This window comes from Anser cygnoides, chromosome 30, assembly GCF_040182565.1.
Source record: "Anser cygnoides isolate HZ-2024a breed goose chromosome 30, Taihu_goose_T2T_genome, whole genome shotgun sequence".
NCBI classification, from domain to species: Eukaryota; Metazoa; Chordata; class Aves; order Anseriformes; family Anatidae; genus Anser; species Anser cygnoides.
The window spans coordinates 4,368,480-4,390,962 of record NC_089902.1 but is presented as its reverse complement, the minus strand read 5'-3'; the positions used below and the strand labels follow the sequence as shown (position 1 = coordinate 4,390,962).

Below are 22,483 nucleotides of genomic sequence, written 5' to 3'. Positions count from 1 at the left end.
GCAGTGCTGTTTCAAACAATGCACCCAATGCAGAACAGAGCTGCAGATACCACTGCTGAACACTCCTGTTCTCAGCTGCCCTGTGTCACCCCTCTGTGAGCTGCAGGACCGTCCTGCTCAGGTGTTTCCCTGGGAAGAAACTGGAGACAGCTGAGAGCAGAGAAGCCCCAGTCCAAGTGCAGCTGGGCAGAATCCTCACATGGTCTGTTGGTTGTAAGCAGGATCTCAGCTTTTCCCTCCTATCCAGGGCTGCAGAGGCCTCACTCCAGCTGCCCACAAACAGAAATCCAGCAGCATGGTCATGGCCTTAGCACGGAGGTGTCTCCTCCTTGGAGCACCTGGATAACACAAGGATGCCACGAGAGAGCTGCATCCTGCTGGACAGAAGCCTGCAGGCCAGGAGGCTGCAGCACAGACAGAGATGGATATCTACAAGCTGAAGTGTGCCAACATCCCATCTGCATCCCCTGTAGTGCCTGAAAGAGGCTGGGCCACCCCGCTCTTGGCTGACTGGAGGCACCTGGCTTAGAGCACTCCGAGGGGCTTCTGCCAGACATCCTCACCTCGCAGTGCCATCCAGCAGGACTCCCAAAGCCTACTGCATTGCCCAGTGCCCTCCCAGAAACAAGACCCAGCAGGAGACCCTTCCAGGACGGGCAGCTGCATGGCCCTGCAGCCAGAGACGTACCTTGCCAAGGGCTGTGCAGATTTCTCCTGCAGGCAGCTCTCAGCATCCTCCCACTACCAACTGCCTCCAAGCCCTCTCTCCTTCTCTCCTGTCCCCGTGCCACCTGCGGTCAGAGCCCCCAGCCCTGCTGCGCTGTGCACAGGAGCTGCTCCTGGGCACAGCTGTCTCTCTGCACCAGGGCTCTCTTTTCACAATCTCTCTCTGTCCCACGAGCCCGGCCCAGCTCAGCACCACACGCCCAGCCCAAGGCATTGGAATCCCCCCTCGGGGGGCTTTGGTGAGGAGCCCACGAACCTCAGGCACTGAGAGACAATGGAAGACATCTCTCAACAAGTCCAAGTCAGAGGCAAGTTTCCTGCAGTGTCCCCCTGAGGGCCAGCACTGACACAGCCTCCCTTGGAGCTCGTTAGAGCAGAGCATTGGAGGCACTGAGGACAAGGAGACAAAGGCACTGTGAAGGTGACCCTGATGTGTAGGAAATCTGGATGTGTGTCACCAAGCAAAAGGACCAGGCCTTGACCCCCAGCCCCTGGGAAGGGAGATCCTTTCCCTTCACACACTGCTCAGGGCTCTTCGTGGGGCAGGAGGAGATGGGGATGTGCATGGCCAAGTGCAGGAGAATGGTACGAGCCCTGCCTGGTTCATGGGTGGGGGCGAGGAGGCAATGAGGCCCTGGTGCTTTACCGAGAAGCTGTCTCCTCCTAGGTCTCAGTGGCAGAGACAACAGCCAGAGCCATGGACACAAAGCCCTGGGTCCTGTTGGAAATTTCAGCCTTGTCAGAGGCCTCTGTCCCCTCCACAGCCCTCTATCCTGTCTACACCAGGCTGTCCTAGGGACTCCCAGACCTGCACCTCTTTTCCTGCTGGCTCTAGACCCTTGTCCGTGTGGTATCTCACAGGATCTGAGCTGAGTCTGATAACTAAGATCTTCTTGGTGGCCATGTTCCTCGTAAGGCAGCTCTGTAGGAAGCTGGCCTGGTTCCTGGTGAGCAGGCACCACTGCTCGTATGGCATCCCTCATGGGGGATGTTCACGAGTCTATGGAGCTAGATGGGATCCCCCTCTTGGTACTGAGGGAGCTGGCAGAAGTGCTCACCAAGCCGCTTTCCATCATTTATCAGCAGTCCTGTCTATCAGGGGTGTTCCCAGTCAACTGGTGACAAGGAAATATGATGCCCACCTACAAAATGGCTGGAAGGAGGATCTGGGGAACTACAGGCCTGTCAGTCTGACCAGTGACGGGGACGTTCATGGAGCACATTATCTTGAGTACCATCATGCAACACTTAGAAGACAACCAGGTGATCAGGCGCAGTCAGGAGGGCTTTATCAAAGTTAGGTCCTACTTGACAAGTCCAAACTTCTTCTATGACAAAGTGATGCACTCAGTGGATGACGTAATGGCCCTGGATGTGGTTTATCTAGACCTCAGTAAGGATTCTGAAACTGTTTCCTACAGCGTTCTCCCAGAGAAAATGGCTGCTTGAGGCTTGGACACTTATACGCTTCCTTGGATTAAAAAGGGTCTGTGTGGCTGGGCCCAAAGAGTTGTGGGACATGGAGCTAAATGGAGTTGGAGGCCGTTCTGTAGTGGTGACCCCCAGGGCTCAGTTCTGGGGCCAGTTCCCTTGAATATTTTCATCAGTGATCTGGACAAGGGGATTAAGTGCACCCTCAGTATGTTTGCAGACAACACCAAGTTAGAAGCGAGTGTTGGTCTGCTCAACAGTAGGTGGGCTCTGCAGAGGGTCCTACATAGGCTGGACTCATGGGCCAAGGCCAAATCTATGAAGTTCAACAAGGCCAAGTGCTGGGTCCTGCACTTGGGGCACGACAACCTCATGCAATGCTGGGGAATGGCGGGTGGAATGCTGCCCATCGGAAAGGGACTTGGGGGTATTGGTGGATAGTCGGCTGAATAGGAGCCAGCAGGGTGCTCAGGTGGCCAAGAAGGCCAACAGCATCTGGGCAGAATGAATCCAGAGGAGGGCCACGAGGATGATCAAGGGGCTGGAGCACCTCTCCTCTGAAGACAGGCTGTGGGATTTGGTGTTGTTCAGCCTAGAGAAAAGAAGGCTTTGGCGAGACCTTATGGCGACCTTCTAATACCTAAAGGGGGCTGTAGGAAAGCTGGGGAGGGACTCTTCATCAACTAGCATAGTGATAGGACTAGGGGAAATGGTTTAACATTGAAAGAGGGTAGGTTTAGATTAGATATTAGGCAGAAGTTCTTTTCTCAGAGGGTGGTGAGGCACTGGAACAGGCTGCCCAGAGATGTTGTGGATCCCCCCTCACTGGAAGTTTTGAAGGCCAGCTTGGATGGGGCTTTCAGCAAGCTGGTCTAGTGGAAGGTGTCTCTGCCCACGGCAGAGGGCTTGGAATTTTAGGATCTTTAAGGTCCTTTCCTACCCAAACTACTCTCTGATTCGCTGATTCTGTAAATCCAAAACACAGCACCACACCAGCTCCTAGGAAGAAAAAATTAAGTCAATCCCAGCTAAAACTCGGACTATATCCAACCCTTACTCCATACCATTGTTCCTATGTCATGCTCAGGTCTGACACTTTCTAAATAACTATCACCACTTTTCCTCTCTTTTGATATACACACAGAGATATCTTGCCCTTAGTCTATTTGTGTCCTGGTTTTGGTTAGGATTAATTTCCATCCTAGTATCATAGAATTGTAGAATGGCTTGTGTTGGAAGGGACCTTAAAGATCATCTACGTGAACTCCCCCCAGATTCCACCCACTAGATCAGGTTGGCCAAGGCCTCATCCAGCCTGGCCTTGAACACCTCCAGGGATGGGGCATCCACAACTTCTCTGGGCAACCTGTTCCAGTACCTCACTACCCTTACAGTGAAGATTTTCCTCCTAATGTCTAGTCTAGATCTCCCCTCTTTTAGTTTAAGGCCATTCCCACATCCTCCTGTCATTATCTACCCGAGTAAAGAGTTCTTCTCCATTTTTTTTTAAAAGACCCCTTTAAGGATTGAAAAGCTGCAAGGAGGTCTCCCTGGAGCCTTCTCTTCTCTAGGCTGAACAAACCTAACTCCTTCAGCCTGTCTTCACAGGTGAGGTGCTCCAGCCCTCTCATCTTCTTTGTAGCCCTTCTCTAAATTTTGCTGTGAGACGTTCATATCTTTCTTGTGCTGGTGGCCCCAAACCTGGACACAGTACTCCAGGTGAGGCCTCACAAGGGCAGAGCAGAGAGGGACAATCACCTGCCTCTATCTCCTGGCCGCCCCTCTCTTGATGCAGCCCAGGATGCACTTGGCCTCCTGGGCTGTATGTGTACACTGCTGGCTCATGTTGAGCTTTTCATCCAGCAGAACCCCCAAGTCCTTCTCTGCAGGGCTTCTCTCAATGAGTTCTTCTCTCAGCCTATCCCCATGTCTGCGATTTCCCCGCCCCAGGTGGAAATGAAAGATTTCAGGGAAATGAAAGACTTGGGAAGCCTGACTGGCAGTGAAGACTGAGGAGAAGACGTTGCTGAGTCCCTCAGCCTTCTCCATGGCTGTCATTACCAGTTCACCCTTCTCATCCATCAGAGGGGGTACAGTCTCCTTGGCCTTTCTTTTCTGATCAATGTATCTCTAGAATCTCTTCCTCTATTTCCTTGCTTCACTTGATAAGCTCAGTTCCATGAACTGAAAGCATGCATGAAACTGAATCATGCGTGAGGGCTTGGGGAAAGTAACCCTGGATCCACAGAAGGCATTGGGGAAACAAAATTTATACGTAGGAAGTGTAATTTTGTGGAGGTGCAGAGCTGATGGGCACATTGTGCAGGGTGCTCCTAAAGACCTTTGTGCCCTTTTCCCTCCTGACTACAACGCCACTTCTGTCTCAAGACTAGAGTAGCCAACAGAGGTGAGACAGATACTCTGGGATCAAGAATGTCACAAGAAAGCTGATCCCAATAAAATATGGGGAGGCCAGGAGCAGCCTGGACAAGAGAGATGTGAGATTTTGGGGTGGGAAGAAGAGCTTGGCCAGCAGAAACGTATGATTTCATAGAGGTAAGAGGGTTCATGTAATGTAGATGCTGTGGTAACACTGACTTAAAACAGCCATGTATGGCCCTTACCTTACTTGAACCAGGAATTTTAATCCCTCAACCTAAATGCTACTCCAACACTCTGACAGGAATCCACTTTCTCTCTTGCTAACCCTAATGCCTTCCCTTAACACTAGCATTAAAATGGTCTCTTTAACCCTAGACTTCTTGGCAGACCTAAATAAAACCCTAAGCCAGAGAGCTTGCCCATACCTTAACCACAGACCTGACACCACAAGCAGAACACCAAACACTCCCACTAAAACTCTGCTTAATCTCTAACCCAGAAAGTGAAAAACAGGTACCGAGGGGGCTCTGGAGGTCAGCTACGTTTCCCCTAGGCCAGCTCTGCCTCAGGATCTCCTGCCCCAGCAGGAGGAATGGGACTGGGGCAGTGACTGGGAGGTCACTTCTGTCTCTGCAGCTGATAGGGCAGCAGCAGGAACGTGTCACGCAAAGGGACTGTGAGGTCCCTTCTGTCTGGAGGTGGCAGGTCAGCCTTGGCTTCTCCCTGGGATGTGCACTTTGGGGCTGACATCTGCCAGTGGCCCTGCTAGGCCAGCAGAAGGCCCCTGCTTGGCATGCTGCCTGTGGGATCCCCTCTGCCTCCATCCCCAGGACGACCCAGACAGAAAGAAGGCCCGCACAGGGCTTGTCCTGTCCCTTCTGCTTGAGGCCAGCACTGGACAGCAGGAGGCCCAAGGCTTGGCTGTGTCTAGCCAAGAAGCTGCAAGGCCAGCAGCAGGCCCAGGCCTTGGGAGATGCTGCTGAGGTGACTTCTGTCTGCTTGGCTGACAGGCCGCAAGGAGCCTGATGGGTTGGGATGCCTGCTTCAGGAGTGGTTTCCACCCTGATGGAGCTTTCTTTGGTAGCAGGAAAGAGCAGGAGAGCTCTTTCTCTGCCACAAAGTGCACCTTGGAAGGTTGGCACTCGCCACGAGGAGGAAGAAATGTCCAGGGAAACAACTGGTCTTCCTCCTAGAGCTTGAGGCAGAGAAGATATTAAGTGCCTAAGCCTTTACTTCATATCTCGTCACCAGGTTTCCCCCACATCCATTAAAGGATGATGATTCTCCTTAATCCTCCTTTATTAACATATTTATATAAATTTTTTTTATTTTTATATTTTGCCTTTGACAAAAATCTGTCCCTCAGATAGCCTGGTGTGGAGAGGACAGAGGCCTCTAACAAGGCTGAGAGTCCCAGCAGGACCCAGGGCTTTTTCTCCATGGCTCTGGTTGTTTTCTCTGCCACTGAGGCCTAGGAGGAGACAGCTTATCGGTAAAGCACCAGGGCCTCATTGCCTCCTCGCCCCCACCCATGAACCAGGCAGGGCTCGTAGCATTCTGCTGCACTTGGCCATGCACATCCCCATTTCCTCCTGCCCCACGAAGAGCCCTGAGCAGTGTGTGAAGGGAAAGGATCTCCCTTCCCAGGGGCCAAGGGTCAAGGCCTGGTTCTTTTGCTTGGTGACACACATCCAGTTTCCTACACATATGGTTCACCTTCATATTGCCTTTGTCTCCTTGTCCTCACTGCCTCCAATGCTGTGCTCTAACGAGCTCCAAGGGAGGCTGTGTCAGTGCTGGCCCTCAGGGGGACACTGCAGGAAACTTGCCTCTGACTTGGACTTCTTGAGAGATGTCTTCAATTGTCTCTCAGTGCCTGAGGTTCGTGGGCTCCTCAGCAGAGCCCCCCGAGGGGGGATTCCAATGCCTTGGGCTGGGCGTCTGGTGCTGAGCTGGGCCGGGCTCCTGGGACAGAGAGAGCTCGTGACAAGGGGCCCTGGTGCAGAGAGACAGCTGTGCCCAGGAGCAGCTCCTGTGCACAGTGCAGCAGGGCTGGGGGCTCTGACCGCAGGTGGCACGGGGACAGGAGAGAAGGAGAGAGGGCTTGGAGGCAGTGAGGAGCGCAGCAACAGAGGGCAGCGTGTGGCAGGACAGATCTGCAGGCCCTTGGCACCGTGAGTCTCTGGCAGCAGGGCCATGCAGGTGGGGTTGCCAGAGGGCAACTTCTACAGTTCTACTGTAGAAGTTCTACTGTAGATGTTCTACTTCTACTTCTACTTCTTCTTCTACAGCTGGCACATCCGATGGCTGATAGCAGCTGTTGGGATGGGTCTCTCTGTTTCTCCAGTGAGGAGTAGAAGATACTTTAGTGAATGGCATTTATGATTGCAATTTTCAAGAGAAAGACCAAGCCAGGCGCTACCAGAAAAGCAAGTCTTTTTCTGCACTCTGTGCCTGAAGAATCCTGCAGTGGAGGGGAGGCAGGTTTCATGGTAATGAGTTGTCAGGATTGTACAGGAGGTTGAGACTCCTAGAGCATTGCAGAGAGGGACCAATATGTCATCAATGAACTTCATAAAGTCCCTTCCCGCACCTCAGCCCACAGACTGCACCAACATCATCATTGTGGTCCTCTCAGGCTTTATCCTAGCTGATATTTAGGAGCCGCAAACCCTCCGATGCCCAGTGCCCTGCCTTTGGGAGGTCTCTGCAGGCTTGAGGTGAGCACAGATCATTTGCAATGAGCAGGAGCTGCCTCCTCTGCAGGCAGAGCTGCAGCACAGGAGGGTGTGCTGAGTGTCCGTCTGTCCCTCCCTGGCCTTGCCTCCCCTGGCAGCAGCACGCTGCCATTCCTCCTGGCTTCTCCACCTGGCCGTGCTGCTGCTGCTCTTGTTCCCAGGCTGCCTGGGGATGGGGGTTTCACCTGCCCATGGAGTGAGCCCTCGGGGTGCTTGGGGGAAGGGGAGTACGGGGACAGGGTGAGGGGTCTGGAGATGGGCACTTGGAGCCTGGATTCCTCTGCTCTCGGCGGTGTTCCAGCTCTTCTCAGGAGAACCTCCTTAGTGCAATTGTCCTGCAGTCAAAGAGATGCCAGCACAGAGCAGCTGAATCCAATGCAGGAAAGGGATCTGCCAGCTGTCTGTTTGCAATTGGGCAAGTGCTTTGAGGGGCTTAATTAAGAAATGGAAATGGTTTTTCTCAGATAACTCTGGTATATTATTACTGTATTTCTGTTCCTTTGGCAGGACCCCATGCCCAGAAGCAGAAAATGCCCAACATCACCTGTGTGAGCGAGTTCCTCCTGCTGGCATTCGCAGACACGCGCGAGCTGCGGCTCCTGCACTTCGGGCTCTTCCTGGGCATCTACCTGGCTGCCCTCCTGGGCAACGGCCTCATCCTCACCGCCGTAGCCTGCGACCACCGCCTCCACACCCCCATGTACTTCTTCCTCCTCAACCTCGCCCTCCTCGACCTGGGCTGCATCTCCACCACTCTGCCCAAAGCTATGGCCAATGCCCTCTGGGACACCAGGGCCATCTCCTATCAGGGATGTGCTGCACAGGTCTTTCTGTCTGTCTTCTTGATTTTGTCAGAATTTTATGTTCTCACCATCATGGCCTATGACCGCTACGTTGCCATCTGCAAGCCCCTGCACTATGGGAGCCTTGTGGGCAGCAGAGCTTGTGCCCAGATGGCAGCAGCTGCCTGGGGCAGTGGCTTTCTCAACGCTGTCCTGCACACGGCCACTACATTTTCCCTGCCTCTCTGCCAAGGCAATGCTGTGGACCAGTTCTTCTGTGAAATCCCCCAGATCCTCAAGCTCTCCTGCTCAGATGCCTACCTCAGGGAAGTTGGGGCACTTGTGTATAGTGTTTCTTCAGTCTTTGGTTGTTTTGTTTTCATTGTGGTGTCCTATGTGCAGATCTTCAGGGCAGTGCTGAGGATGCCCTCTGAGCAGGGCCAGCACAAAGCCTTTTCCACGTGCCTCCCTCACCTGGCAGTGGTCTCTATGACTGTTAGCACTGGCATGTTTGCCTATCTGAAGCCCCCTTCCATCTCCTCTCCGTCCCTGGATCTTGTTGTGGCAGTTTTCTACTCGGTTGTGCCTCCAGCACTGAACCCCCTCATCTACAGCATGAGGAACCAGGAGATCAAAGATGCAGTGAGGAAAATATTTCTATACGTGCTTCTTCATCATCAATAATGACTTCATTACTGTGATTATCATCATATCATTTTTGTCATTTTACTTATTATCAAAATGTAATAATAGAAATAATCCTAACAGGACTACCTGGTTATTTGGGAAACTGATAGAACGATTTCCTTAAGTATTTTTATTAATATTTTAACAACATTTTATATTGATAGACATAATGTTATTCTTGTCCTCCTGCATACCAAGTGTTAAAATTATTTTTAACCAGTCATAGAGTCATGGAATCACAGAATGGCCTGGGCTGGAAAGGACCTCAAAGATCATCTAGTTCCAACCACCCTACCATGGGCAGTGACACCTCCCAGGAGATCATGGTTGCTCAGGACTTCATCTAACTTGCTCTTGAAGACCTGCAGAGATGGGGCATCCAATACCTCTGTGGAAAACCTGTTCCAGTGTCCCACTATCCTCTGAGTGAAAACCTTCCTTCTAACCTCTAATAGGAATCTCCCCTCTTTTACCTTAAAACCATTCCCCCTTGTCCTATCATTATCTACCTGAGTAAAGAGTCTTTCTCCATCCCTTTTATAAGGCCCCTTTAAGGACTGAAATTCTGCAGTGACATCACCCCGGAGCCTTCTCTTCTCCAGGCTGAACAGCCCCAACATTCTCAGCCTTTCTTCATAGGAGAGGTGCTCCAGCCCCTTGATCATCTTTGTGGCCTCCCTCTGGACCCACTCTAATAGGCCACATCCTTCTTGTGCTGGGGGCCCCAGATCTGGATGCAGGACTCCAAGTGGGGCCTCACAAGTGCAGAGCAGAGGGGGACAATCACCTGCCTCCACCTGCTGGTCGCCCCTCTCTTGATGCAGCCCAGGATGCAGTTGGCCTTCTGGGCTACAAGCACACACTGCTGGCTCACGTCAAGCGTTTCATGCAGCAGAACCTCCAAGTCCTTCTCTGCAGGGCTACTCTCAATGAGTTCTTCTCCCAGCCTATCCCTGTGTCTGGGATTTCCCCGGCCCAGGTGCAGCACCTTGCACTTGGACTTGTTGACCCTCCTCAGGTTAACATGGGCCCAAATTTCAAGCTTGTCCAGGACCCTTTGGATGGCATCCCTTCCTCTGTTGCATCCACTACACCCCTCAGCTTGGTGTCATATGCACACTTGTTGAGGGTGCACTCTACCCCACTGTCCCTGTCATTGATAAAGATATTAAACAGCACTAGTCCCAGGACAGACCCCTGTGGGACACCACTCATCACCAGCTTCCATTTGGACATAGAGCTGTTGACCATCTCTCTCTGGGTGTGACCTTCAAGCCAACTCCTTATCCACTCAATGGTCCACCCATCAAATGTGTATCTCTACAATTTGGTGACCAGATTATCATGGCGGACTGTGACAACACAATTCCAAGTAGATGACATCAGTCGGTCTTCCCTTGTTGTCTGATGTGGTCACTCCATTGTAGAAAGCCACCAGATTGGGCCAAAACAATTTACCCTTTGGTGAAGCCATGCTGGCTGTCTCTGATCACCTCTTTGTCTTGCATGTGCCTTGACATTGATTCCAGGAGGATCTTTTCCATGATCTTGCCAGGCACAGAGGTGAGGCTCAACGTTCTGTAGTTCCCTGGGTCCTCCTTTCTACCCTTAATCAAAAGTGGAGTGACGTTTCCCTTTTTCCAGTCACCAGGGACTTCACCTGACTACCAGGACTCTTCAAATATGATGGAGAGAGGCTTGGCAACTACATCAGCCAGTTCCCTCAGTATCTGCGGTGCAAGTCATCAGACCCCATAGACCTGTGCATGTTTAGTTTCATCAGGTGGTCTCGAACCTGCTCTTCACTTACAGCAGGTGGGACTTTGACCCCAGCTTCCATCTCTGGGTTCAGGGAAATGAAAGACTTGGGAAGCCTGACCGGCACTGAAGACTGAGGAGAAGACATTGTTGGGTTCCTCAGCCTTCTCCATGTCTGTCATTACCAGTTCACCCTTCTCATCCATCAGAGGGGGTACACTCTCCTCGGCCTTTCTTTTCTGAGCAATGTATCTGTAGAATCTCTTCCTGTTATTCTTAGCTTCACTTGATAAGCACAGTTCCATCTTTGCCTTGGCTTTCCTTATCCCATCCCTGCACATCCGAAACAAAACCATGCGGGAGGGCCTGGAAAAAGGAACCCTGGACCAGAGAAGGCATTCTGGAAACAAAACTTGTAGGTAGGAAGCGCAGTTTTGTGGAGGTGCAGAGCTGATGGGCACATTGTGCAAGATGATCCTAAAGACCTTTGTGCCCTTTTCCCTCCTGACTACAATGCCACTTCCTTTTCAAGACTAGAGTAGCCAACAGAGGTGAGACAGATACTCTGGGATCATGAATGTCATCAGAAAGCTGATCCCAATAAGATATGGGGAGGTCAGGAGCAGCCTGGACAAGAGAGATATGAGATTTTGGGGTGGGAAGAAGAGCTTGGCCAGCAGGAATTAATGATTTCGTAGCGGTAAGAGTGGTCATGTAATGTTGATGCTGCAGTAACACTGACTTAAAAGAGTCACGTACGGCCCTTACCTTACTTGAACCAGGAATTTTAATCCCTAAACCTAAATGCTACTCCAATACTCTGAAAGGAATCCATTTTCTCTCTTGTTCACCCTGATCCCTTTTCTTAACACTAGCATTAAAATGCTCTATTTAACCCTAGACTTCTTGGCAGACTTAAAACACCCCTAAACCACAGAGCTTGTCCATACCTTAACCACAGACCTGAACCACAAGCAGAACACCAAACACTCCCACTAAAACTTTGCTTGATCTCTAAGCCAGAAAGTGAAAAACAGGTACTGAGGGGGCTAGAGAGAGGTCAGCTCAGCCTCAGGATCTCCTGCCCAAGAAGGAGGAATGTGACTGTGTCTTTGGATACATGCTTATCCAACGTTGATAAAGGGCCAATTACCTTAAGAGAACTCTCAAAAAATATTATGACAATCTTTTGTTTTTCTTTCTCTGTATTATTACTTTCTTACAAGTATGAAAATATATTTATTTAAATATTTTATAAGTATCCTCTAATCTCTTGATTATTATATTTACTTTGATCCAATACTATCACATAGCTGTGTAACCGGGCATCATGGGTACTTAAATACAATAAAAGAATCCACAAGAATTTCACTGTTTCTAAGTCCTATCTCTTTTCTTCTTCTGGAGGTGGGGGAGCAGCCCCAGCACGCAGGAGGGGCTCAGGGCCCAGAGCCCAGCTGCCACAGGGAGGAGCAGCCCCGCTGGCCCTCGCGGCTGCCCCTCACTGCCCGCTGGGCTCTGCCTCTCTGCTGCCTTCGGGTCGGGGCTGCTGCTTCCCTGGAGCCATGGCCATGGCCAGCAGCAGGACGTGGCCTTTTCACTGCTGCTCTCTTTTGCTTCCACATTGTGCTTCTTGTATTTGGATAAGCCCTGAGATCTCATGTATGTTGGTGACAGTCCTGTTATCTCTACATTGGCATCTCTTCAATGTCTCTGCAAGCCTCTTGCAAACCTGGTTTCAGGAATACACCCAAGGAGCTGCTTCCTGAACAGACCTCTTGCTTTTCTGGGCCTCACAATGGATCAGAACCCCAGAGTGATCAGTGAAGGACCAAGGGCTGGACTGGGAGCTGCCTTCTTGCTTGCCTATGGCCCAGCAAACAATTACTGGCCCTTGAATTATCTGCTTGGGACTGTCCCAGTGGTGCTGGGTCTGATGGCAAATGGCATCCTGGAGAGGAACCTGGAGCTGCTGTGTGCCTGGGCCAGGCCTCTTGTGCTGGCCTGGGGAGCGGGGCTGGCCCTGCGGGGCACAGGCACTCTGTGCTGGGGATGTCCCAGGCAGGAGAGCAGGGCTCCTGCAGCTTCACGGCCCTCCATCTCCTGAGCCGTGGCTGGCCCCAGCGCAGGGGCTGCTGGGGAGGCCCAGAGCCGCCTTTGTGCCAGCAGCTGCGGTGCCTTGCGAGGGGCTGGGGCTGTGCTGGCCGTGCCCAGAGCCCTGCAGCAGGCTGCGGTGGGCACTGGCCTGGGGCCAGCCCAGCCTGGGCTGCTGGGCTGGGGAGAGGTCCGGGAGGTGGGGAGAGGTGGGCAGGGGCTGGGCTGGGCTGGGCAGTGCCCGGCAGAGGGCACCAGCAGCGTCAGGGAGCGGTGGCAGCATGCAGGGGAGGGCTCCCAGCAGGGCTTGGTGCTGCAGAGCCAGGGCTGGGGAAGGGAGCCCAGAGCTGCAGGGGCAGGGGACACGAGGCCGCTCGGGGCCCTTGCTGGCCTGGGCAGAGCAGGAAGGGGGCCCAGGGCATTCGTCCCCTCACCGCAGCCTGCCACGACCTGCACGGCGCTCACGGAGCGTCCAGGGCCAGGCTCTGCCCCGTGGTGCGCAGGGAGAGGGCAAAGCCTCTCTGAAGAAGAGGCTGAAACTGAAAAAGATCCCTCCGCTGCCCCATGGTGTGACAGGGCCAGGGTTGGAAACGTTACCTTTATTTGATACAGTTCTTGTATAATTTGCATTGGTGATGGCACAAAAAGACAGCTCCTTCAGCAGTGATGTACATCCTTCTTTATGTTAGGACACAACTCAACATCCTTCACTCTGCTTTATCTCACAGATGAACTGGATTAGGTCTCCTTGAGTAGTCTGAGGCACAATGCAGTGCTTTTTGCCTTCTGACACTCCAGCACAATATTTGTGACTTTCCCTTACTCTGCGCATTGACCTGACGGGTCATTTCACATTTTTCACTTTCATATCCCTAGTTGGAAGGGGATGATTCCCCAAAGTGGGGCAAGCTGATGGGTTCTGCCTCAGCCATTTGAAGTGTCCTCCTCTTGAGTCTTTCAGGCTGAGTTTTCCACACAGGACCCATATCGTAAATGGATGTTTAGGTGTCTACTAAGAAGGAGGAAGAGTGTCTTGGGATCCCAATGGTCATTTCAAATTAAAATCTATCCCAAAGAATGGCTGAAGAAGGAATTTACCTTGAAGGGGTTTCCTGTGCTGGGCTGGGCTGCAGTTTCAAGGAGAAAGACCACTGCTGGCAGTGGAGGTGCCCGGGAAACATCACCTGTCCCCACCTTATCCACCAACGGGCTCTGGTCTCCTGCAGGTCCTTTCAGACTGCTTCCATTACAGGGAATTACTCTAACTGCACCAGAGCCTCTGGAGGCCTAATGATTTCATTGAAACCGTAACCAGGAAATGTGATTTCAAGGAAATATTTCAAATGTGAGTAAACTACTCTGAAGACCTTGGCACTGGTTGTATATGGTCAGACAGCAAAGCTCTGCCTCAGTACCCAGTATTTTCTTCCGAACTTAAGTCATAAAGCTCATTACCTCATTACCTCAAACGATTCAATCCCTTCCGTAAAATGTCACACAGTGTAATTTCTCTCATGAAGAAATATGCATTTTCAGGATGTATATTTGTCACAGAAAAAGAAATACTGGTGTTCACCTGTACTTGCATTGTCATTGCTCTGTCTATCATGGCGTGCTCCCTCATCTTCCAGATACATCCACACGTCTGGATTAAACAGTCCATGCTGAATGTCCCCTTTCCAGCTGCCTGTCTGGACCTATGCACTTCCCATGGTTCTCCTGGCTTGCCCTCCCCTTTCTCCTGGATCACTCAGACCGCCCTCACCAACCCAGGTGCTGCTTTGAGGAGCAACTGGTTTGAGGAGCAAATCCTCACAGGAGGCATACAGGATGAGGAGCTTGCTTTGCTTTTGGAAACTTGCTGCATGTTTTCCTGCTGATTGGTTTGAAATAAGGAGAAACCCTTCTGCGCCTGTGTGCATCCAGGTCTCTAAGGCAAGCAGGAGGGAGCTGGTGCAAAGGAGCTGTAACATCCAGCTGCAGGCTTCTGGGCCGAAGTCTGGTGGAAGGAGAAGTGATGCAAGCGCCAAAGAGAGAAATGTCAGGGCTGGGGTGCTGAGGAGCAAGGTTCTCCATGCAGTGTCAGACCTCAAGAGTCTGCTTTTCCTCCCTATGCAGGTCTCCAAAGGAGACACCCTGGATCAATATCAGTTAGAGAATAATGCTCCAAACTGAAATTCAACTAAACGCATTCTTGAGATGAGAAAAGATTTTTTTCAGGTGCTTCTTGAAATCTTCCTCCTTAACTACACCATGAAAGCTCTCCAATTAGCGCACAAGTCTTGAAGTCTTGAAGAAAATTATGGGAGAGATATGTCTGCTTAGGACATTCTGCATTGTAATGAGTTCCGTGGTGTATTTTGGTGCTCAGTCTATGAAGCTCAGGTACTGAGAGGAGAATGATGTAACCGCTTGAGAAGGTATAGTCAGAAGGAAAAGTTGAAGTGACTTGGAGTATTAATGGGCCCCACTGAGGGCTGTTACTATCAAAACCTCCCCAGGGACTTGCTAGGGCAGATCATTGGAGGCCATGATTCCAGACAGGCAAAGCGCTGTGCTGAGAAAAGTCTTGGTTGGTTTTGGTGAAGCAGAAGGTCCAAGGCCTGACCCCAGCCCCTGGGAGGGGAGATCCTGCACCCCCACGTCTGGCTCAGGGCTCTTCTTGGGGTCTGTATGATGTGGTGGGCAGTGTGATGCCACGGGAAGAACTTCATTAGGACACCTCCCCACCCCTGCACAGGGTATCAAGGAAGCAGTGAGGCCCCATTGCAATGACTCTATCTCGTCTCCTCAGAAGCTCTAGGCAAAGGGACAAAAACGTCAGGGCTGTTGGGGCCTTCCGTTCCCGCCAGCACCCTCTGCCTTCTCCTCTGCAGGCTTTCCTATGCTGTTCCACACTTTGCCCTATTTCCTTGAAGTCTGCAGACACCCATCTCTGTCCACCACCTTGCTCTCATCCCAGCATTTCCATCATTTCACCAATATCTCATCAACCCTCACCAGCTGTTCCTTGAAACACAAAGCTAGGGTGTGATCATAGATACTCACCAGCATCTCCCAAGGCCTGGGCCTGCTGCTGGCCTTGCAGCTTCTTGGCTAGACACAGCCAAGCCTTGTGCCTCCTGCTGTCCAGTCCTGGCCTCAAGCAGAAGGGACAGGACAGCCCCTGTGCGGGCCTTCTTTCTGTCTGGGTCCTCCTGGGGACGGAGGCAGAGGGGATCCCACAGGCAGCATGCCAAGCAGGGGCCTTCTGCTGGCCTAGCAGGGCCACTGGCAGATGGCAGCCCCAAAGTGCACATCCCAGGGAGAAGCCAAGGCTGACCTGCCACCTCCAGACACAAGGGACCTCACAGTCCCTTTGCGTGACACGTTCCTGCTGCTGCCCTATCAGCTGCAGAGACAGAAGTGACCTCCCAGTCACTGCCCCAGTCACATTCCTCCTGCTGGGGCAGGAGATCCTGAGGTAGAGCTGAGCTCCTCAGAGCATTCCCACCCATCTCCTCCTTGTGGCCCACAAGCTGATCAGATCCATGGCCCCTCACATCCATCTCTGAATGCCATGTGGCTGCAGAGAAGTCTCACAGTTCCTGCCTTGCCCCAAGGGGCCAAGCACCTTAAGTTAAGGGTTAGGAGAGGGGCTGAAGGTGAGGAGGTTAATGCACAGGGACAGGGGCTTTATGTGTTAGATTTTCTTGAATGGAATTAGGGACTAGGTCTCATATTTCTGGGTTAGAGATTAAACAATGCACAGGAGTTCAGGGTTTGGATGTTAGTTGTTCATGTATGGCATTAGGGACTACGGCGAACGTTTCTGGGTGTGAGCTTAAGCAAATATTGAGTGGGAGGGTTTGGTGTTGGGCTTTGGGTTTCAGGTCTGTGGTTAGGGTATGTGCAAGCTCTTTGGTTTAGCATTTTGTTTAGGTCTGCAAGAAGACTTGCGTTAAATAGAGCATTTTAATGCTTGTGTTAAAGGCAGGGATCAGGGTGAGCAAGAGAGTAAAGTTAATGGAAAGGTGTTACGGACTAATTTTGGCTTCAAGGGATATTGTGGTCAATACTTAGAGCAGTGGATTCCTGTCAGGGTGTGGAGTGGCATTTAGATTTAGGTATTAATGTTACAGGTTAAAATAGGGCAAGGGCCTCACATGTCTGCTTTAAGTCAGCTTTACTGCAGGATCAACATTACCTGAGCATTCTTACCTCTCCAAAATCATTAGCTTCTGCTGGCCAAGCTCCTCTTCCCTCCCCCAGATCTCACATCTCTCCTGGTGTCCTGGTTCCAGTTAGGACAGAGTTAAGTAGCTCATAGTAGCTGGTAGGGTGCTATGTTTTGGATTAGGATGAGAAGAGCGCTGATAACATGCTGATGTTTTAATTGTTGCAGAGCAGTGTTTACACCAGGCCAAGGACTTTTCGGCTTCTTGCTCTGTCCTGCCAGCGAGCAGGCTGGGGGTGCAGCAGGAGCTGGGAGGGGACAGACCCAGGACAGCTGACCCAAACTGGCCAAAGGGGTATTCCATACCATCTGACGTCATGCTAAACAATATATAGGGGTGGCTGGCCGGGGTGGGGGGGCCGGCTGCTCGGGAATAGGCTGGGCATCGGTCAGCGGGTGGTGAGCAATTGCATTGTGCATCACTTGTTTTCTTACACATTATTATTGTTAATACTATTACCATTATCACTATTATTATTATTATTGTTATTATTATTTTCCTGTCTTAATAAACTGTCTTTATCTCAACTCACAGGCTTCACTTTCCCGTTTCTCTCCCCCATCCCAGAGAGGGAGGGGGGAGGGTGAGCGAACGGCTGTGTGGTGTTTAGCTGCCAGCCGGGTTAAACCACAACACCTGGGCAGGCTTCTCCTGACTTCCCCATATCAGTCATCTTCTTAGGGGCAGCTTTCTGATGGCCTTCATGAACTCAGAGTATCTGTCTCACCTCGGTTGGCTACTCTGCTCCTGAGAAAGAAGCATTTCCTAAGCCAGCACAGAGAAGGACACAAAGGCTGTAGGAACACCCTGCACAATGTGCCCAGCAGCTCTGCACCACCCTGAAATTGTGCTTCCTGCCTCCAGCTTTTGGATCTAGAATGGCTCCTATGGATCACAGTATCACACAGTATCACAGATTTCTAGGTTGGAAGAGACCTCAAGATCATCGAGTCCAACCTCCGACCTAACACTAAGTACTCCACTAAACCATATCGCTAAGCTCTACATCTAAACGTCTTTTAAAGACCTCCAGGGATGGTGACTCCACCACCTCCCTGGGCAGCCCGTTCCAATGCTTAATAACCCTTTCGGTAAAGAAGTACTTCCTAACATCCAATATAAAACTCCCCTGTCGCAACTTTCGCCCATTCCCCCTCGTCCTGTCACCAGGCACGTGGGAGAATAGACCAACCCCCACCTCTCTACAGCCTCCTTTAAGGTAACTGTAGAGAGTGATAAGGTCGCCCCTGAGCCTCCTGTTCTCCAGGCTGAACAAGCCCAGCTCCCTCAGCCGCTCCTCGTAAGACTTGTTCTCCAGACCCCTCACCAGCTTGGTCGCCCTTCTCTGGACTCGCTCGAGCACGTCCATGTCCTTCCTGTAGCGAGGGGCCCAAAACTGAACACAGTACTCGAGGTGCGGCCTCACCAGAGCCGAGTACAGGGGGACAATCACTTCCCTAGACCTGCTGGCCACACTGCTTCTTATACAGGCCAGGATGCTGTTGGCCTTCTTGGCCACCTGGGCACACTGCTGGCTCATATTCAGCCGACTATCAACCAATACTCCCAGGTCCTTCTCGGCCAGGCAGCTTTCCAGCCACTCATCTCCCAGCCTGTAGCTCTGCTTGGGGTTGTTGCGCCGCAGGTGCAGGACCCGGCACTTGGCCTTGTTGAACTTCATAGAGTTGACCTCAGCCCATCGCTTCAGCCTATCCAGATCCTCCTGCAGAGCCTTCCTGCCCTCGAGCAGATCGACACACGCACTTAGCTTGGTGTCATCTGCAAACTTACTGAGGGTGCACTGGACGCCCTCATCCAGATCATCGATAAAGATATTAAAGAGGACCGGCCCCAGTACCGAGCCCTGGGGGACACCACTAGTGACCGGCCTCCAACCAGATTTGACTCCATTCACCACAACTCTCTGGGCCCGGCTATCCAGCCAGTTTCTAACCCAGCGAAGCGTACGCCAGTCCAAGCCCCGAGCAGCCAGTTTCTTGAGGAGAATGTTGTGGGAAACGGTGTCAAAAGCCTTACTGAGGTCAAGGTAAACCACATCCACAGCCTTTCCCTCATCCACCAATTGCGTCACTTGGTCATAGAAGGAGATCAGGTTCGTCAAGCAGGACCTGCCTTTCATAAACCCATGCTGACTGGGCCTGATCGCCTGCTTGCCCTGCAAGTGCCGCGTCATGACCCTCAAGGTAATCTGCTCCATGAGCTTTCCTGGCACTGAGGTCAAACTGACAGGCCTATAGTTCCCCGGGTCTGCCCTGCGGCCCTTCTTATAGATGGGCATCACATTGGCTAGCCGCCAGTCAACTGGGACCTCCCCCGATAGCCAGGACTGCCGATAAATGATGGAAAGCGGCTCGGCCAGCTCCTCCGCCAGTTCTTTCAGTACTCTCGGGTGCATCCCATCCGGCCCCATCGACTTGCACACATCCAAGCTCCGTAGCAGATCGCCAACCATTTCCTCATGGATAGCGAAGGCCACATCCTGCTCCCCATCCCCTTCCACCAGCTCAAGGCACTGGGTATCCAGAGAACAACCGGTATTGCCGCTAAAGACTGAGGCAAAGGCAGCATTAAGCACCTCAGCCTTTTCCTCATCCTTAGTAACTAGGTTTCCCCTCGCATCCAGTAAAGGTATGGGTGCAGGGTAACTTCTCCCAGGCCCTCATGCATGCTTCAGTTTGCCCCTGGCATCTTGGAGGCAGTGGCCACTTCTTTGTAGAGACCTGAAAGCAGTCCTGAAGGATGACTTTAGGCAAAAGCTGACACCTCTGACATGACGACCCCTTTCCAAGACCTCTTCCACTACAGGGCCTACTAATACTTAGGAAGAGAGGATCTCACAAACTGTGTGCAAAGCAGGTGCCTTCTGCTGGCCTATCATGGACCCTGGCAGATGTGAGCCTAAAGGCACTGATCCCAGCCAGGAGCCAAGGAGGGACCTGTCTGCCGCTTCAGAAAGAGCTCAACACACAATCCGCTTTAGAGACATTGACTTAGGAAAAGATTAGGAATTTCTGAGGCAACACTTACCTCATAATACCACACCTACAAAACACCCCCTTTTTGGCCCAGGACCTGCCCAGGTAGAATTGATCTGGTTGTGACCTTTCAAGCCCGTGGCACTGCTGCTGGGCTCCCAGACCTTCTGATGCATGGGAGCCAGTTCCGTGCCGGTCCTGGGAGGTGCTAGGGCAGGAGGGACCTTGCAGGCAATGTTTCAGTCCCGTGCCTGTTGGCGGTCTCTCAGCTCCTTGCACACAGCAAAGAACACGCTCACATCCCGAAGCCATGTGCCTGAAGCTGGCCTAGAAGACACTCAGGGGAAGCGCCCTCCCAGCCCCAGCCCCAGCCCCAGCCCCAGCCCCAGCCCCAGTCCCAGTCTCAGCCCCAGCCCCAGCCCCAGCCTCAGCCCCAACCCCAGCTGGCGGTGCTGCTCTGCAGAGCGAGGGGGCTGTGGTGCCCAGGGCACGGGGGCACTCTGCAGGGCCGTGCTGGGCAGGCGGGGAGGCAGACCCAGCTCATGGGGTCACTGCTGTTGTCCCAGGGCTGCAAGGAATCTCTCGCCAGACTCCTTTGGTGGGACTGCTGCATGCCCTGGGGCTGCAGAGCTTTCCTCTGCCTGCTCACAGCAGATTGAGCACTTGAGCTCTGGTCAGTCCACATGGGACAGGCTCACGCTCTGCAGGCTCCATTCACTGCTGTCTCCCATGCTCACGCTGCCCCTGCAAATATACCCAAATGCTTTGCACACACTACTCTTGCCCGCAGGTCCCACGTGGCTCTCCAACCTTCCCCTCTTCCCCTGCAGTAGTGGCATCTCACTGGAGGAGCTCTGTGCATCCCCCTTAGCACATGGTCCCCTCAGATTTGACTTTTCCTTTACCAGACTTTTCTTTGGATGGTCACTCATTTTATGAAGTTTTCTATTCACTACCCACTGAGCTCCTTGTCCCTGGAGATCCCCTGACATCTCCTGCCAGCTCCAGATTCCTCTCCAGGCTGACATCGGCCATCAGACCCACTGCGGGAGGCACAGTCCCGTGCTGATAAGTCCAAGACCAGTTGTTGTCTGCTTGGGGAAGTGCCACCACAAATTGAGCTCTTGGTCCATCACTTTGTTCCTTCACAGACCGCCCTGGGACTTTCAGCCGGTGTCCTTTGCTCCATGAAGAAGCCCAGGAAACAGAAGAGCAGGGAGCAACCCCTTGGCTCTATTCCTGATAGCACATTTGGAAGAGGTGCCCAGGCTTCTGGGTTTGCCCTGAGCAGCCCCTTTTGTTACTGTGGTGCTAGAAGGGAGGCCAGCTGTGACCCAGGGCTGCACAGTGCCTGCTGCTGCCTGCAGCCACAGGGATGTCACTGCAGAGAGAACAGGACTGTCACCAAGGTACATGAGACCTCAAGACTAACACAGATACAAGAGCACAAGAAAACAATGAGGAAGCCAGAAGAGAGCAGCAGTGGAAAGGCCACGTCCTGCTGCTGGCCATGGCCATGGCTCCAGGGAAGCAGCAGCCCTGACCCGAAGGCAGCAGAGAGGCAGAGCCCAGCGGGCAGTAAGGGGCAGCCGCGAGGGCCAGCGGGGCTGCTCCTCCCTGTGGCAGCTGGGCTCTGGGCCCTGAGCCCCTCCTGTGTGCTGGGGCTGCTCCCCCAGCTGCACAGGAGATGGGAAGAGACGGCAGCTGATAACAATGAATTTCTCCTGGCTTTTTTACTGTATTTATCTACATGTGAAGCCCAGTTTTACATGAGACTATTGGGTCAAAGTAAGTTAGAAAAAATAACAGGCAGAATGTCAAGAATAACTTTATTTAAATGAAAACCACAACTTGGAGAAAATATTCATAAAGACAAATAATAAAAAATATTTTCCAGTTTCTGAAATAAACCTGGAACTCAAGTGAACATTAATGGTTCAAAAAAAGCATGTATCCAAAGAGGTTCTTCATGGCCTCCTTGAGGTCCTGGTTCCTCATGCTGTAGATGAGGGGGTTCAGTGCTGGAGGCACCACCGAGTACAGAACTGCCACCACCAAGTCCGGGGTTGGGGAAGAGATGGAGGGGGGCTTTAGGTAGGCAAACATGGCAGTGCTGACAAAGAGGGAGACCACAGCCAGGTGAGGGAGGCACGTGGAAAAGGCTTTGTGCCGACTATGCATATTAATAATAATAATAATAGTAATAATAATAATGTGTACAAACAAGTGATGCACAATGCAATTGCTCACCACCTGCTGACCGATGCCCAGCCTATCCCCAAGCAGCCGGCCACCCTATCGTGGCCAGTACCCCCATATAAATTGTTCAGCATGACGTCAGATGGTATGGAATACCCCTTTGGCCAGTTTGGGTCAGCTGTCCTGGGTCTGTCCCCTCCCAGCTCCTGCTGCACCCCGAGCCTGCCTGCTGGCAGGACAGAGCGAGAAGCTGAAAAGTCCTTGGCTTGGTGTAAGCACTGCTCTGCAACAATTAAAACATCAGCATGTTATCAGCGCTCTTCTCATCCTAATCCAAAACAGAGCACCCCACCAGCTACTAGGAGGAAAATTAACTCTGTCCTAACTGAAACCAGGACAAATGCTACACCTAAGGGTCACAACTTGCCTGAGATTAACTTGAGTTAAACTAGAAAGGAGAGATAGACAGTTCC

The 22,483-nt window shown here is 52.1% G+C and overlaps 1 protein-coding gene across 1 annotated transcript; it reads left to right on the top strand.

Annotated features, from left to right (window-relative positions):
- The first annotated feature begins 7,807 nt into the window (after positions 1–7,807).
- LOC136787766 (olfactory receptor 14C36-like) lies at positions 7,808–8,743 on the top strand. Its single transcript, XM_066985085.1, has one exon. The coding sequence runs from the start codon at positions 7,808–7,810 to the stop codon at positions 8,741–8,743; it is 936 nt and encodes a 311-aa protein (XP_066841186.1).
- The last annotated feature ends 13,740 nt before the right edge of the window (positions 8,744–22,483 follow it).

Excerpts from the sequence above, each read along its gene's own strand:
- LOC136787766 (XM_066985085.1), top strand. The coding sequence starts at position 7,808 with ATGCCCAACATCACCTGTGTGAGCGAGTTCCTCCTGCTGGCATTCGCA.